Consider the following 15,439-nt stretch of genomic DNA (forward strand, 5'->3'; position numbering starts at 1 on the left):
GTAAACAATGCACACTTTCATTTTAACATTAACTCAGAACACCAACAGACATAATCTGTAGAATTGCACTTGAAATGCATGACAACAAGCTTTCCTTAGCAAAAATATTTGCTATTTCAAAAAATAACAAAAAATCATGATTATTCATAAACATGTCCCTCTTCCCCATTAGTTTTGTGTTACTTTTTCATTTTAATTTTATTTTTGAAGAATGGCTATTACATGTGAATATGTTGCTTCTTATTTGAACAGAACATATGGACTAACTTAGCTGGCATTTTCCTTATCAGAAAAACAAACAAGTCTTGATGTGGGTGTTCTGCCAATTAAAACACTTAACTGTGTTACAGACTGCAACTGATGCAAATCCATTACATAAACACAATGCACTTTTGGAAAATAGCAAATTAAATTTTTGCTCTTGTGCACTGCCAAAAATCAGCAATAAAGTGCTGCATATGATTATGCATGCACATAACTTTTTAAACATTGCCAACGGAAAGAAAAAAAAAAGACGACAATATGAAACAAAGCTCCCTCAATGCAAGTCTTTAAGTATGAATAAAATCCACAATTCTGACATACTGGTGCATTTACTGGCATTCAGTCATTTTGCTTCCATATCCTGAGAAAGAGTTTAAAAACTAATAGTCATTAAGAAAATCTCAAAGCAGGGCAGGTACAGTAAAAATCTCTTCCTCACTTCATTATACATCACTGAAAATGAAGCCTCCATATGCCACACATAGACTTTAGCACATAATGACAAGAGTAACATTTATTTTGTTAACAATGGTTCTCTTAACTTATGCTCCTGACCCTTTGTGGATTTTATTGCCAGAAGGACCTGACCTTAAAAAGCAAATCAACCAAGACAGAGACAGCCTTAGAATTAGTAGAAACTTTCATACAGTCACAATTCAGCTACACATCCCTAGTCTGGTCTAATGTTAACTTACTACAGCTTCTTAGATATTTGTAAATAAAAGAAACCAAAGAGAGGTTTCAAGCACAAAAACACACATTCTGAAAGTTAAAAATGAATAAATAAATAAAGAGATAAAAATGCAAGTTTTTGTCCTAGCAAGTATCTCCTCATACAAGAATAGCCATAATGCCTGAATATCAGCATGCTCAGTTGTTTCTGTGAGGAGTGTCAGTAACAAGCAACCAAGAATGAAGGATTTTAGGGAGTATGCTAAGTTGTTCTTTTGTGGCCTATTGTTATTTTGTTTTCATGTCTTTTAAAACTATGTCCATGACCTGAAGACGTTTTTGTGACTGATCTTTGGGTATTGCTCGATTACTGGGAAGGAGAGAAGTGTCAGAGCACCTCATTTTAATATAAAGGCAGTTAAGCTCTATTTCTTTGCTGGACTGTCAGCAAAGAATTCATGTCAGATCTTATTTTGTTTTGTTTGGGTTTGGAGACAGGGGTTTTTAAGTCCGTTTCAACAGGATAAGGATTAACCCGATTCAAGAAGCATGGCCATTGGGAGGGCTCCCCACTTCCAGGAAACTGGGGGGTAGGAGGGTGCGTGCACGTGCTTGAATGTGGGTGCAGTGGGTATTGAAAAATTTGAAGAACAGACAAAAAATACCTCCCCTATCTTCATCTGACTGGCATATTATCCTCATCACCCAGAGATGCTTTGGTATTAATATGCACATCAGGAAATGACAGCAAGGAACAGAAAAGGAAGCACAGGAGGGGAAATTCATTTGTTGAAATAAGCTTCATAATTAGCCACACCACAATGTTTCTCTGTCCCTAAATTAGTAGTCACCTGTCATCTGCAGAGACAGAAATGCTGTAGTAATTATATTTTAAGTAACAGTAAATTTCTCTCTCTTTATGAAATGCCATATATCTTACACCTTACACCCAGATCAGGTTAGGGTTATTCCTGTTTTCTCATGGGCTTTTACAAGTGTACAGTCAAAAGGAAAGGCAAAGCTATAGTAAGGAATGGCACTTGCAAACCTTCCGCAAAGAAGTGGGAGCGAGCGCAGCATAAAAGTAGATGGCACTGTTAAAAAAAAAAAAAAAAAAAAAATGCACTTTGCAGCTCCTGGTATGAAGTTTCACGAAGCATTAGTGTTACCCCCTCTGCTGGCAATGATGTGAAATGATATTGGTAAAATAGCTCTCATACTTGGAATGGATCTACTGTAGAGCTGACAAAGAGCATAAGCTACAGCTTCCAGCAAGGCCTTGGTTTCGCCCTCTGTACTTATAGAAACAGCATATGGCTCATCTGCACTTGAGCCGTTGAGAAAATCCAGCTGCTACACTTCAGGTAGGAATTACCAAAATATCACAAAAGAAATAAAATGAAGGCAAAGGGAAGCCAAATCACCCTTATTCCTCTCTGTATGAAAGAAATATAAGTCTACTAAACTGCCTAGGTATTAAACAGTCATTTCAGAGTTCAGCCTGAGAGGGACTCCTCATGATGCAACAGACTCCACACCAAACTTCTTGCAAACATTTTAAAGTCTCTGGTTTGATTCCAATTTCACATACTCAGATCTCAAAAAGTAAGCCAAAGATTAATACAATACAATATAATATAATATAATTATTTCCCATGCATGGATTCACATTCAAGTATTCTGTTCCACATTTAAACAAAAAAAAAAAAAAAAAAAAAAAAGGAAAAAGATTTAAAAATATTTTTTGAGAAAAAAAAAAAAAAAAAAAACCACTAACTTTTTAAATTCTGAGTATAATAGCATAACATTTGCTGCTTGAGAATCCAAAGTAAAACTGTAAGAGCATTTCCTTCCGACCTAATAGAAGCATTGTCACACTTCTACAGAAATGTCTTTGTCTCATTGAGATTTACCTTGATACTCAAATTTATAAGTTTTCAGAGTATATTTGCTTCAAGAGAGGAGATTAAATAACTTGAAAGTTACAACCAGTGACTTAAAAGAAAGGCACAGTAGCCCGGCTTCAGATTATTGATAACAATTTACGAAGGTTATGAAGCAATACTGTTCAATTTCCCTCTCAACTTAGGGCAGCTTTTCAGCAACTGCACAGTACCAGCTACAGTGCAACTGTGACATCTAGTGGACAATGACGAGGTAATAAAATAGTTTCCATTCCTAAGGCTAAGGATTTTTAAACACTTGCAAACTTACAGTTCATAGCTACCTTCTGTACTATCTCTGACAGAGGTGACAGTAATGATCCGTTTTTAATGATCCATCTCAAGAGATGAGACCAAAATATCTGGCATGTCAGTTTCTAACTTTTTAACACAAATTAGGTGCTTTTATCAGGACAGAGAGGGATAATATTGTGCAAGTGTGCTCTCCTAGCAAAGAGCAGAAAACAGTTTGTGGCTAATAAAACACCTTACAAACAAACTGTCATTAAATGTTTTTTTGTGACAAAATTATGAATTATTTTGAATAAGGGTAGGATAGCAAACGGGATCTCTCTTAAACTTCACTGACAGTTTTTATGTGCTTAGATTAATGCAAAATGAAATACATGTAAAAAGGTCAGAATTTTTGCAGGTTTCAATTGAGGAGGAGTAGAACAAATGACCTAACAGTCACTAGTATGCAATGTGAAACTTCTGAAAAGTGTATTTATCAATCAGAAGGAGTAATTAGCAAGGACACATCACTTAGAAAAGCAGTTTAGTAATATTCTTAGAATGGCGTGGGTTGGAAGTGATGTTAAAGATCATCTTGTTCCAACCTCTGTGCCATGGGTAGGGATGTCCAGGATGGCTTGCCCAAGCTTTGGATGGCTTCCCTTCCTTCTGTTGTATCAACTGCATCACTCAGCTTGGTGTCATCTGCAACCTTGCTGAGCATGTACTCGATCCCACTGTTTATGTCATTGATAAAGATATTAAACAGTACCATTCCCAGGTGCTGTTTAAGATACAGCAAAATGTTCCCAGAATAACAACACTTGCCAAAAATTTGAAAATGACCATCAGTTATCTCCTTTACTAATTTCTTGACAGAGTATGCTGCTTTTTGCTTAAAGTAAATCTGTGGAAGTAATGAAATACAATCTAACAAAGATTTGTTGTTTGATGATAGGGAACTAATAAATATATTTATTATAGTATATAGTAATATAGGAAAGTAATACATATATACATATATATTTTCACTTAGCCCTGCATATATGGAATTAGGGAATTAGTACTTACAGTGATCCGAATGTACTTTAAGTTATCCTCAATTCAGGTGCGTAAGTGGTAATTCGGTAAAATAAAACTTTATGAGAGATAAAGTTTTGATTATTGATATTTTGCAAGAATTTTAAATCTCCTGCTAAATGCATGTTTTTGTTACATACTTAAATTTGGAAAGTCTGAACGTTCTTTGTGAGATTAAGATAACATGGAGTGACTACAACAGTCCAGATTTAGTTCAGGACATAGCAGTTAAGTGGGGAAAGGTAAATATTATTTATGATTTCACCTCAGCATCTGGACTTCAGAAAAAAAGTTATATAACAAAAAAGCACTTGAAACAGATGCTAAGATACATGTGCTCAAAATTAGCTAAAATACAGGACAGCAGGTGGCACTGGCAACATGCCAGAGTTAAAACAGCTGTTTTGAACGGATACAACATTGATCATAGTATATCTGCCTTATCTTTAATGTGAAGTTGTAAACATACAGACTCTACACACTTCTTTCATAATACTCCATCTTTTGGTCTAAGTGTTCTCTTCGATATTGCTACTTAATATAGTTTATTAAGGTAGTTATAGAGATGGAAGAACTGTACTCACAGTGATGTTTCATGACAGGACAAAAGCCTGAAGGCAAGACTTGCTGCAGGAAAAATTCTGTCTGGGCATGAAAGAAAAAAACTGTTTCCCATGAAAACAGCTAAACACTAGGAGAAGCTGCCTACAGAACTGGTGGAATCCATCTCAATGGATTTAGGATTGGGCTTGAAAGAGTCCTGCCTGGATAAAAAAAAAAATCCAAGAACCTGCTTTCAATAGGATGCTGGATCAGATGATCTCCAAACTTTCTTCCAACCTAGACTGTTTCATGATTCACTATGGTTAGGCTACACACCACAGCACCATACCAAGTTGCCTAAACACAAGCCAGCTGTAACATACACATGGGTAGTAAAACATTTTTAAAAGACACTACTGTAGCAAGTAATTAATAATATGCTGTCAACAAGATAAACTAATGAGCTCCAGAGCTGGCTCATTTGGTGTTAGTGTAGCTCTGACTTTGAAGACACACTTCTGTTCTTCACACATCATTTAGCCATAGTAAAAGACAAGAAAAAATATTCACTATACAGGTTATAGAGAAACAAACCTTATGAGTACAGCTGACACGCAAGCATAAAGTTGACACTCTTATGTTAGTACTTACATTCTCTAACCCAAGAAGGACCAAGAGTGGGATTGTTGTCATTCCTCCTTGGATCCACTCTTCTAGAGAAACAGTGCCGTCATGATCATAGTCAATTTCCTCCATCATTTCATGAAGAATCTAAACAGTTTAATAAAAAGTCTCATAAGTTCTATATTCTTAACCATATAACCAGTTGTGTAGAGATCTATGGTCTCTCATCCATATGCAAAATTGAAAATATTACTTGTATTGTACCTGTACTAAAATGAGTGCCACCAAGTCAGAAAATGAAATGCAATATTCATATTTATGTTTTATTAGCTCCTAATGTTACTAATTAGCACATACATTTCCCAAAACAGAGTGCCCCTTTGTGTACTTACTATGTACAATACTAGTAAGAGACAGTTCTTGTCAAGAAATTTTCAGGGGTAAATGAGTTGTTACAAATATTAATTACTATGTGCACTGAAGAAAAGCCTTCAAACTTTTCCAAAGAACGCTTTACAGAACAGATTTAACCAGAAAAAAAAAAAAAAAAAGACTTTGAAAAAAGTGTTAATTTACAGTGTCATGGTGGAGCACAAACTATTAATACTTCTATCTTGCTAATATCTAGGAACTCACGTTGGCATCACTTTATCATGAAATAAATAAAAGCTGTCTCTAACACCACCATAAAAAAAATATGATAAAATGGATGCTTACTGGACTCAGTTCAGTAATATCCCATTCAAGGTACTCTGCAACATGCATCATTTGAGCAATGATATTTTCCAACTCCTATAGATGAAAGAAAAATAATTCTATTTAATGCAATATTTAAATGGCAAATTTTATGGCAAACAAATCATAATTCAAACCTATTGCATATGGTGACTATTTTTATGAACACCAAAATATACAGAAAAAAATAATTTCTAATCACTAATTGCTAATCAATGCACTGTGTGAAACTTAAAATCAGAGACCCACTGAACAGAACAAGAAATTAATTAAAATTATTTTTAATAGCAAATGTATTTCATTTACATAAATGTATTTACCCTTACAAAAGAAACTCTAATACATGAGAAGAGAGGTTTGGGGGCTCCTAGTTGGCATGCTTCCTTGGTAGGAATAATCTATAGTCCTTACGTGACAGAAAGTGAGATGAAAAACATTTGTTCTAAATAAACTGGCCTTAATTTTTTTCTCAGTGTTATTTTCTGCAGTACTCTGATTTTAACTTCATTAATATCATTAATCAAAACTCATAAGTTTGAGCTGTTGAGATTTAAAATTCAAAGATTTCCCCTTATATTCAGCCAGCTGAGGAATTCACCAGGTAGAAGTGCTACATTAGTATTATTCTAGACATAAACGTACATGTATAATCTCATAATCTGTTTGATTTTAACCAGAGATGTCTATAAGAAATGTCATATATTCTTCAACTGTTAAGAAAAAACAAGAAACGTTACACAACCTCATATAACTATAAGAATCAACTGTAGGTCAGTCTTCAGGCTAAATTAAATTAAAACTATGTAGACACGTGATTATTTTCACTTTTAATCTCAAAAGGAGTACAAGGTGATGTACAGTATACATACTATTATATTTATGACCCGATTTTCAGAAGTACTGAACATCGTACACAAGGCAGATAGCCAGACCACCCAAAACTCAGGCTTGGAATTTTTTTCTTTAACCTTAGAGTGTTGTAATTTCCCTTATTCATGTATCACTAGGATTTTTCCATAGTCATATATATAGCGTGGTTTGTAAACATACTTATCTAGAATGTATATTCTCATATTGCAGTTATTATTCACTAGTTATTAATATTTTGTATTGCCTGATATTTTCTATTGCCTAACAATATAATACAGTGTTTACATTATACCTCTAGGTATCTTAGCTTCCCTATTCCTTTATCCCTTGTGGAAATCACCTTTTTTTAATCAGTCTCCTCTTTGCTGTCTTACTTTGTTGAGACAGAGATGAAAAATAAATAAAAGCTGCCAATACAACACAATATATATTTCCATTAGTTGACCTTTATGCTCTGCAAGAAAAAAAAAAGTTTCATTTTTTAAAACTCTTTCTGATTACTATACCTCTGATTTTCCTTACAACATTTGGTTGGGCTACTTCTCCATATTTAAACTTTATTATCATTCCTTAGTTAAAATAACATGGAAGTTCTGGCATCTCTCTACTTACACCCACTGTGTAACATGCACTTTCCCTTTTTAATGAAATCTTTGCAAATGTTACTTTCATATACATCTACCAGAAATATACATATGAAACATACATATATACCATCCCATATAGTTTTAGGAACCATATTAACGTGTCCCTACAGTAATATGACTAAAAATCAGAAAAATATACAACAGAACTATACAATAACAGTGCCAGCATTTGCAAAATTATACAGTGTAGAAAAAGCAGCTTTATGGAAAACCTAACTTGAAAGTTGGTTTCAAAATGGGCAATTTCTATTTTCTATTCACTAAAATTTGTAGTGCTTCCATTAATTCAGGATTCATGTAGTCTTCTATAGGTTTATCATTATGGCATAGTCTTATAAACATCAGAATAAATAAAATTACCGAACTATCCAGGTATCCATTTCCATCTGTATCATATAATCGAAACATAACTAAAAGGAAATAAAAAGAAAAGAGAAGGAAACTCGATTAGAAAATATAACAACAATATTATTTCATTAAAAAAAAAGGACAAACTGAGTTTCACAGGACAAGCATTAACATTTTCCTTAGTGAACATAGTAACTGTAGATCCACCAAACATTTTGTACTGTATGAGGTTCACTCAGTGACTCCCCAGCCATAGTGCCTCCAATAAGACATATTAGCAGGAGAGGACATTTACAGATTGTCTACATAATCCCTCCATTTGTTAATCTGATCTGTGAATGTGATTCTGGTTCCTCCCAGAGACGATCTGTATTTCTGGGGAGTACCACCAAAAGGCCCTTCTCTCTTATGTCACCCAAAACAAGAAAACACACAATTGGTCAAGCAAATGTTGATAAACATGCTTAAGTTACAATGCTATTCCATTCTCTTGGTTGCAGTCATCACTACTTAATATTGCTTTATAAATGCTTTTTGACATATGCTAAACGAAATAGAATATTATCTGAAGTATCTATGCAGTCAAACCCAACAATAAACACTCCTCGCAGACTGTCGATATGAATCCTACCTGCTCTATCAACTTGAAAATATCTTTCCAATATGCTGGAGAGCTGCCCAGACAAGAATAGCTGCATTTTGGTGACATACAGAAAGAATATATACCTTCAAGTTTCTATCATTACTTGATTCCAGCCACAAGAGTGGGTATATCCATTAATATCAAAACATTTCAAAGCAGTTTATTCAGATGATCATATACAGCATTAGATTGCAAAGCAAAGAAATTTGAACATTTGGTAGAAATATTTTTAAAAACCTTAAGATGAAGGCCAGAAGCCTAGGCATACCTCACTCTGTCCCTACTGTCTGGGACATACTTAGTCAGAGCTCTAAATTCCCCATTCCCTTCAAAAGTCCTTCAAAAGTGCTAATTTTTTTTTCCCTCTAGAAGATCTACTTTCTAAGAAGGAAGAAGAGAGCTGAAACCACCTTAAAAGGGTGGTTTCGGGACACTTTAATGCCTCGACTCATAGCAAAACCCAAGCAATCTACTTTACAAACCATCTTATTAGATGTCTCAGAAAACCTAACATCTGGGCTGTTCAACTGTGAACAATAACACCACAATGGATCCCCTCAGAGAATCACAGAATGGTTGAGGTTGGAAGGGATCTCTGAAGATCATCTAGTACAACCCCATTGCTGAGCAGGATCACCCAGAGTACATTGTGTGTGGGATGGCATCCAGGTGGGTTTTGAATATCTCCAGAGAAGGAGACTCCACAGCCTCTCCGGGCAGCCTGTGCCAGTGCTTTGTCATCCTCACAGTAAAGAGGTGCCCCCTCGTATTCAGCTGGAACTTCCTGCCCTTTGGTTTGTGCCCATCCTGTCGCTGGGCACAACTGAAAAGAGACTGGCTCCATCCTCTTGACACCCTCCCTTAAGATATTTGTACAGATTGATGAGGTCTCCCCTCAGTTTTCTCTTTTCCAGGTTAAGCAGGCCCAGTTCTCTTAGCCTGTCCTCATATGACAGGTGCTCCAGACCTTTAATCAGCTTTGTAGCCCTCCTCTGGACCAGCTCCATTAGCTCCATGTCCCTCTTGTACTGGGAAGCCCAGAACTGGACACAATACTCCAGGTGTGGCCTCACCAGGGCTGAGTAGAGGGGCAGGATCACCTCCCTTGACACGCTGGCAACACCCTTCCAAATCTTTCTATGGATCAAGTTTGAAGGTTGAGCCGTAGATCACGGAGTTACTTAACAATATATATGCACCTTGATCTGTCTGCTATATGACCTTAAAAAAAGAACTTTAATTCTTCCGATGTTTCTCTGTTATGGAGGTTTGGGATATATTCAAGCTATCCATAGTTTAAGAATAGATATGTTGGCTGTGTAAACAGGTGGGATTCATAGTACTGAAAACCTCCAGGAATACACTGCAAATATCTGCTGAAATACTGGTAAATCTATTAAAATCTATAGATGATATACATTCAAAGTCTAAACACAGTTTTCTTGTGGTGCACTTTATTCTAAAGAGTCATCTAGTTTGTATCCGATTTTATTTGAAAGCACCAATTCTATGTTCTGCTTGCCCTGCATCTAGGTTCCAAACACTCAGGTAAGACTCAGAGGCTTTCCATTTGTTGTCAACAGAAAAATTCATGATTTGAGATTAGTATTAATGTTAGCATACTGATTTATATTTTACTTTGCAGCCACAGGGCCTAGTACTATAAAATTATTTAAGATAAAGTGTAAAATTATACCATTAATTTATAAGGAACATTGAGCAAAAAATCAATAGGGAATTCTGCATACATATTCTGCATTATAATCCAAAATTTATGCACTAAGAAGTTATAATACATGGTATGTTTCAACTCTGGATGACAAAGTAGAAAATCAACTTATGCAATAACCATATTCTTAATAGCATGTAGTAAATCCATACAATCTTGAATATATTTAATCTGTAAATACAATACATTTATTAGACCAGACTCTAGCTTCTAAATCATACAGACCATTCACAGTCTTTTTCCTGTGCAGTTCCTATTGGGGGAAATCCATGGCACATCCCCTACCCTAGACTCTCAGTTCTCTCCCCCTCTTCTCATTGTACCAGTTCCTGGCACCAGGGGAGGCAACTGCTCTCCATTTCATGTACTACTGTGCACACAGACCTCTTTAGAGCTCTGATAGGTCTTGCACAGCTTGCTACCAAGAAACAGTTACTACTGTTAGTTGAATTTAGCCCTAGAATCTTGTAATTTGTGTTTTAAATGCAAACTGGTACATATATTCAAATATTCTAGCGATATGATACCAAACTTCTATTATCAAGTTCAGGACTGGCTCCTTGCAATTTCTGCTGAGTCAAAGGTGTCAGTGATCTCACAGTACTAAGTTGTCATTGTGAGCTAACCACAGGTAGCAGAAAATCATGATACTTCAAAAACGTGGTTATGTAACCCTGTAATGAATTTCTCATTCCAGCAGACAGAGCCTACTGTTTGCATTTTCTATCATACTTAATACTGTCTCTCTACAGTATCAGTCTGATCCCACAGTTTTAACAGACAGACCAGTTTTGTGTATCAAAGTATATTTGGTCTCAGAAAGGACTAATATGATTGGATTGATTAATTATTTATCTATCCAGAAAACTGGCTTCTAAAAATCTATAATGCAAAAACATGTAGTTGTTTTTTGTTCTTTTCTCTGATTTGCAAATCAAACTCTTATTTTCTGAGCAGGTGGTTTTGTACAGGTGGAGGTGTTTTGCATTAATGAATCAGGTCCCTAGTTAAGCAGTCAAGTTATTTCTAACTTTCAGAATCAAATATTCATTCCCAACAGCGGTGCAGACTTAGATATATTTTACTTTCTTGTATGTATTCACTAATTATGGATCCCATGGCACGTATAAGCAACTATTCTTTGCCTGAATTAGCTCATTTTCTACATATTATTCATGACTTCTAAAGCCCTCTAAGCATTCTTAGTGTATTTCATTTGTTTTTGACAGCTCTGATGCTAGAGTCAACAGACAATAGCATAGAAAGAAATATTTGAAATATTTTATTTTTCAATTAAATATTGAAAAATATTTAAATATTTTAACTGTGGATTGTTTTATCTTCATGGGTGCTATATAGAATTTGGTTAGAATCTCAAATTAATACTCTTAGCAAGAACAGAAGCTCATTTCTGCAATAATGGTCCCCTAGAACTGTATTTTTATAAGGAAGCTATTTAAAACTAAGTCTTAAACTCAGAAAATTTAAAATCAGAATTTTGATTGCTTTCTTTCTTTACAATAAAATAAATATATAAAAAAAGAAGAGAGGAAGAACATACATTCTAGCTTGTCTTCAGGTCTTCCTCTTTCTAGCAGTGACAGATAACAAACAATATCTTTCAGCTGGATCACATCTGGTAAATTTAAGTTGGCAGGAGTAGGAGGCCGGGATGTCGAGGTACCTTTGTTAAGTCTCAGACCTGGAAATTAAATACAGACTGTTACTTTTCATATATGATGTAAACAGAGTACAAAGCAGAACTTGTATGTAAATGTACATGCAACCTTATCTTATTTGAAACTCAGATTATTTCTTAATTTAAATCAAAATGTGAAGTTTAAACGATTCACATTCATAGTTTATCCAGCAAAGGCAGAACTAAAATGATAGTGAGGTTTATTTTTTAAAATACTACACAAAGCCAACTATTATAAAAATAAATCAACTACGGGAATGGCATCACTGTTTTTACATTTGTGTTGATCTGAGATCACTTGACTACAAAATAATTTTGGTAAATATTTTTATTCTACTGTATTATATGTTAATTTAAGTATTAAAACAATACCTGCCCAATTCTGCATCCCATTCCTTGCATTTGTAGAAGTTTCATTTAACTTACAGATTGTTACCAGATAAAGATATTTTAGTGATAAATGTGTAATCTTCCCCCCAAAAAGAGTTAGTTGTGTGCCAGAGCAACTTAAATTTACAATGTCGAAGACTTGACCACAGAATATTATGAAAACAAACACAGAATTTAAATAATAGTCATAATAATCATTCAAATGTGATCAAGAACAGTTCCAGTTTACCAACTGGAATACAAGTTTCAACATTGTCAATACTTTTGTTTAAAGAGAGCATTAACATGATTGGTCCTGAGGATATTGCTAGAATCTGCAGAACTAATAATAAATACAGAAAAATAGAGGAAAAGCAGGACTACATAAAGAAAGTTTTCATTAAAGAAAGTTTTTTTCATTGCAAATAATGAAATTTTCTTTACAAGTCTGTCACAGTTCCCATAGACCTCAGTGATGCTAAAGACAAATCTTTACAAAGGGATCAACTGTTTCTTAAATATTTTTCGTCATTAATTCAGAACAGTGTTATGTACATAACCTGTACATGGCCTGCATACATAATTTCTCTCAAGCATTTGTCTTGGACAAGTGAATTACTGTATATGATGGAAATTGAATTAATTTTCTTTTTTATTTTCTATTTTCATCTGGAAAGTATTTACAATCTAGACATTTCGAAAGGTCTACTGAGGTATGTATGCTAAGATATTTTTCATTATATAAGTGCAAACTGGCATGCAGAAAAAATATCTTCAAGTTCATGTCCATGGCAGCAGGAAGATAATAAAGACTCAAAGTAAATATTTAAATAACTAAAGAGATTTAATATGGCAATGTTCTACTAGAGGAGCTTGTATGTCAGTAAGTGCACCTAAAATTAAGACAGTATAAAACATTAATCAATTACGATGCTAGCTTTAATCACACAGTTTACACAGATAGTTCATGTTCTATTCTTATTTGAATCCTATGCACAGAATAAAAGTTATTATAAAGCTGGGACCCACTCATCTTGAGAAAAAAACAAAAGTCTTGCATTTCAATGAAATCTAAATGAAAATGGCATACAAATTTTAAAGCAACTTTTAGCTTATCATCAGCTGCAAGGTACATGTCAAAGTATTAGTTAATAATCAAGAGGTGGGAGAGAGGGGTGGAAGCAATACTGATTTACAGTTCTGCTGCCTACCTGGCATCTGTTTCCATCGTTCTTCAGATACCTTAACTGAAAATACAATTTATAAACAGACATGAGTAGACTGAGAGACACTAAGAATGTTCACATACCAGATAGATTTATGAACTCTGCTCCTCTAGCTCTTGTATACCTTTCAATTTTCCAGGAAAATATCAAATGTTTCTGACTTTTTTTTTCCCAGTATAGTCAGTTTTTTCACTGCTGGTAACATTTTAAGTTTGCTAGATACTCTAAAATTAAGGTTTCTATATTTTTTTTTTATTTGCACATGATAATGTACAGATGTTTACTTTTTTTTTTTTTCCTTTTAAATGCTACATATTATAAAGATGTAGCATCTAGTTTAAAACTCAGGCAACTGAACTGCAATATGAACAGCATGTTTTCATGCACTACTACTACTAATAATAATAATGATAATTCTTGCTTGAGATGAACTTAACTATCTCTCCAAACATGCTTTGCATATAGCAATTTATCAAATAGTCCTTCAGGTATTGCACTAAATGCATATGTAAGACTAAAGACTAAACTGAAGATGAAAATGAAGTACAAAATAAGTGAAGGAGAAAAAGGTTAGGAGTTACTACAGTAAGAAACCTAGCATACAGTTTTAACAATAACAATAGAATTCACTTTTTTTTTTTTTTTTTTTAAGCTACACATTAGAATCAAAATGTGTCAGAGAGAATTATAACAAAAGCAAAGAAAGCTGAGCATGGCATCTACCAGGCAGAATTTAGCAATAAATCTGACAATGACCTACAAACAGCTGTTATCATTTCTATATATAAAGTGTGAAAGCTTCAAAAACACAACACCAAAAAGACAACTTTTTGCAAGTGCTCAGGACAACGTGTGTAAAAACACAGCATAATAAATATGCACCAGTAAATGTCAGCTGCAATTGGAGTTAGCAGGAAAAGTGTTAAATTGGCAGCTGGTACAGTATGTTTATAGCTGATGATTCTCATTGATGAAAACAATGAATATTTCAATGAAAGATTAAAAATAATGACAGTGGAAATTGTGTGCCTGATACATTATAGGCAGCAGAATCTGTGTAGCAGAAAAAATACAATACTGATAATGTCTGACATATGAGATAGCTCCTGCAGTACAATAACAATGCATTTAGACATGTCCTTAGAGATTCTGTGACAAAGTATCTTAATGGTTAAAGAACTGAATTGTTGGTGTGACTTGCTCAAACCTATGTTATTATTTGAGCTGTAATGAGCAACAGAAGGTTTTGAATCCTCCAAACAACTGATTACACAATAGCCTACCAAGCCTACTGCTCTACATGTGGAACTAGTCCAAAATAACAAAATAACAAAAGCATGGGAAGTTGGAAATACACAGGCTTCACAGCAGGTATTTTTGTATGGAAATGTGTCCACAGCAGTTCTGACTAGAAAGCATAAAGATATATGACGTATTCAATTCAAATGAAAAGAAGAACCATTCCCCCGATGTGGTAAGCAAGTTTAGCTAGAAGAAAAAAAAATAAAATTAAAAAAAAAAAATCATGCACACAATATAATACAATAAAGTGATAAGGCCAGATTCAATTGGCAATACCTGAAAGCCTATAATTAATACTGCACACTGAAGCAACTATGGAAATCTAGAGCTTGGTATCTGCAGCACATAACATTTTAGCTAGTAGTACTTGTACCAAATTCACAACTTCTAGATGAACTGAAATTTGAAGACACCTAATCTTCATATGAAGAATTCAGGCAACTAAGAACCCATGAAGCCATTTGGTAAAGTGTTTTAAATGCTTGATTAGCCCAGCTGCTCAGAAGATAAA

General features: G+C 34.4%; 1 protein-coding gene across 4 annotated transcripts in view; it reads right to left on the reverse strand.

Annotated features, from left to right (window-relative positions):
- DGKB (diacylglycerol kinase beta) overlaps nt 1–15,439 on the reverse strand; it is a gene marked incomplete at both ends in the record, with an annotated part of 326,775 nt that overhangs the window by 256,079 nt on the left and 55,257 nt on the right. For all 4 annotated transcript variants that reach the window (XM_084306831.1, XM_084306829.1, XM_084306830.1 and 1 more), the window contains 4 exons: nt 5,388–5,507; nt 6,078–6,152; nt 7,973–8,022; nt 11,894–12,034. In XM_084306831.1, the coding sequence (XP_084162957.1) occupies nt 5,388–5,507; nt 6,078–6,152; nt 7,973–8,022; nt 11,894–12,034 (386 nt within the window). The remainder of the gene's footprint in view (nt 1–5,387; nt 5,508–6,077; nt 6,153–7,972; nt 8,023–11,893; nt 12,035–15,439) is intronic.

This window comes from Netta rufina (genome assembly GCF_964035555.1).
Source record: "Netta rufina genome assembly, chromosome: 2".
Classification (NCBI taxonomy): Eukaryota; Metazoa; Chordata; class Aves; order Anseriformes; family Anatidae; genus Netta; species Netta rufina.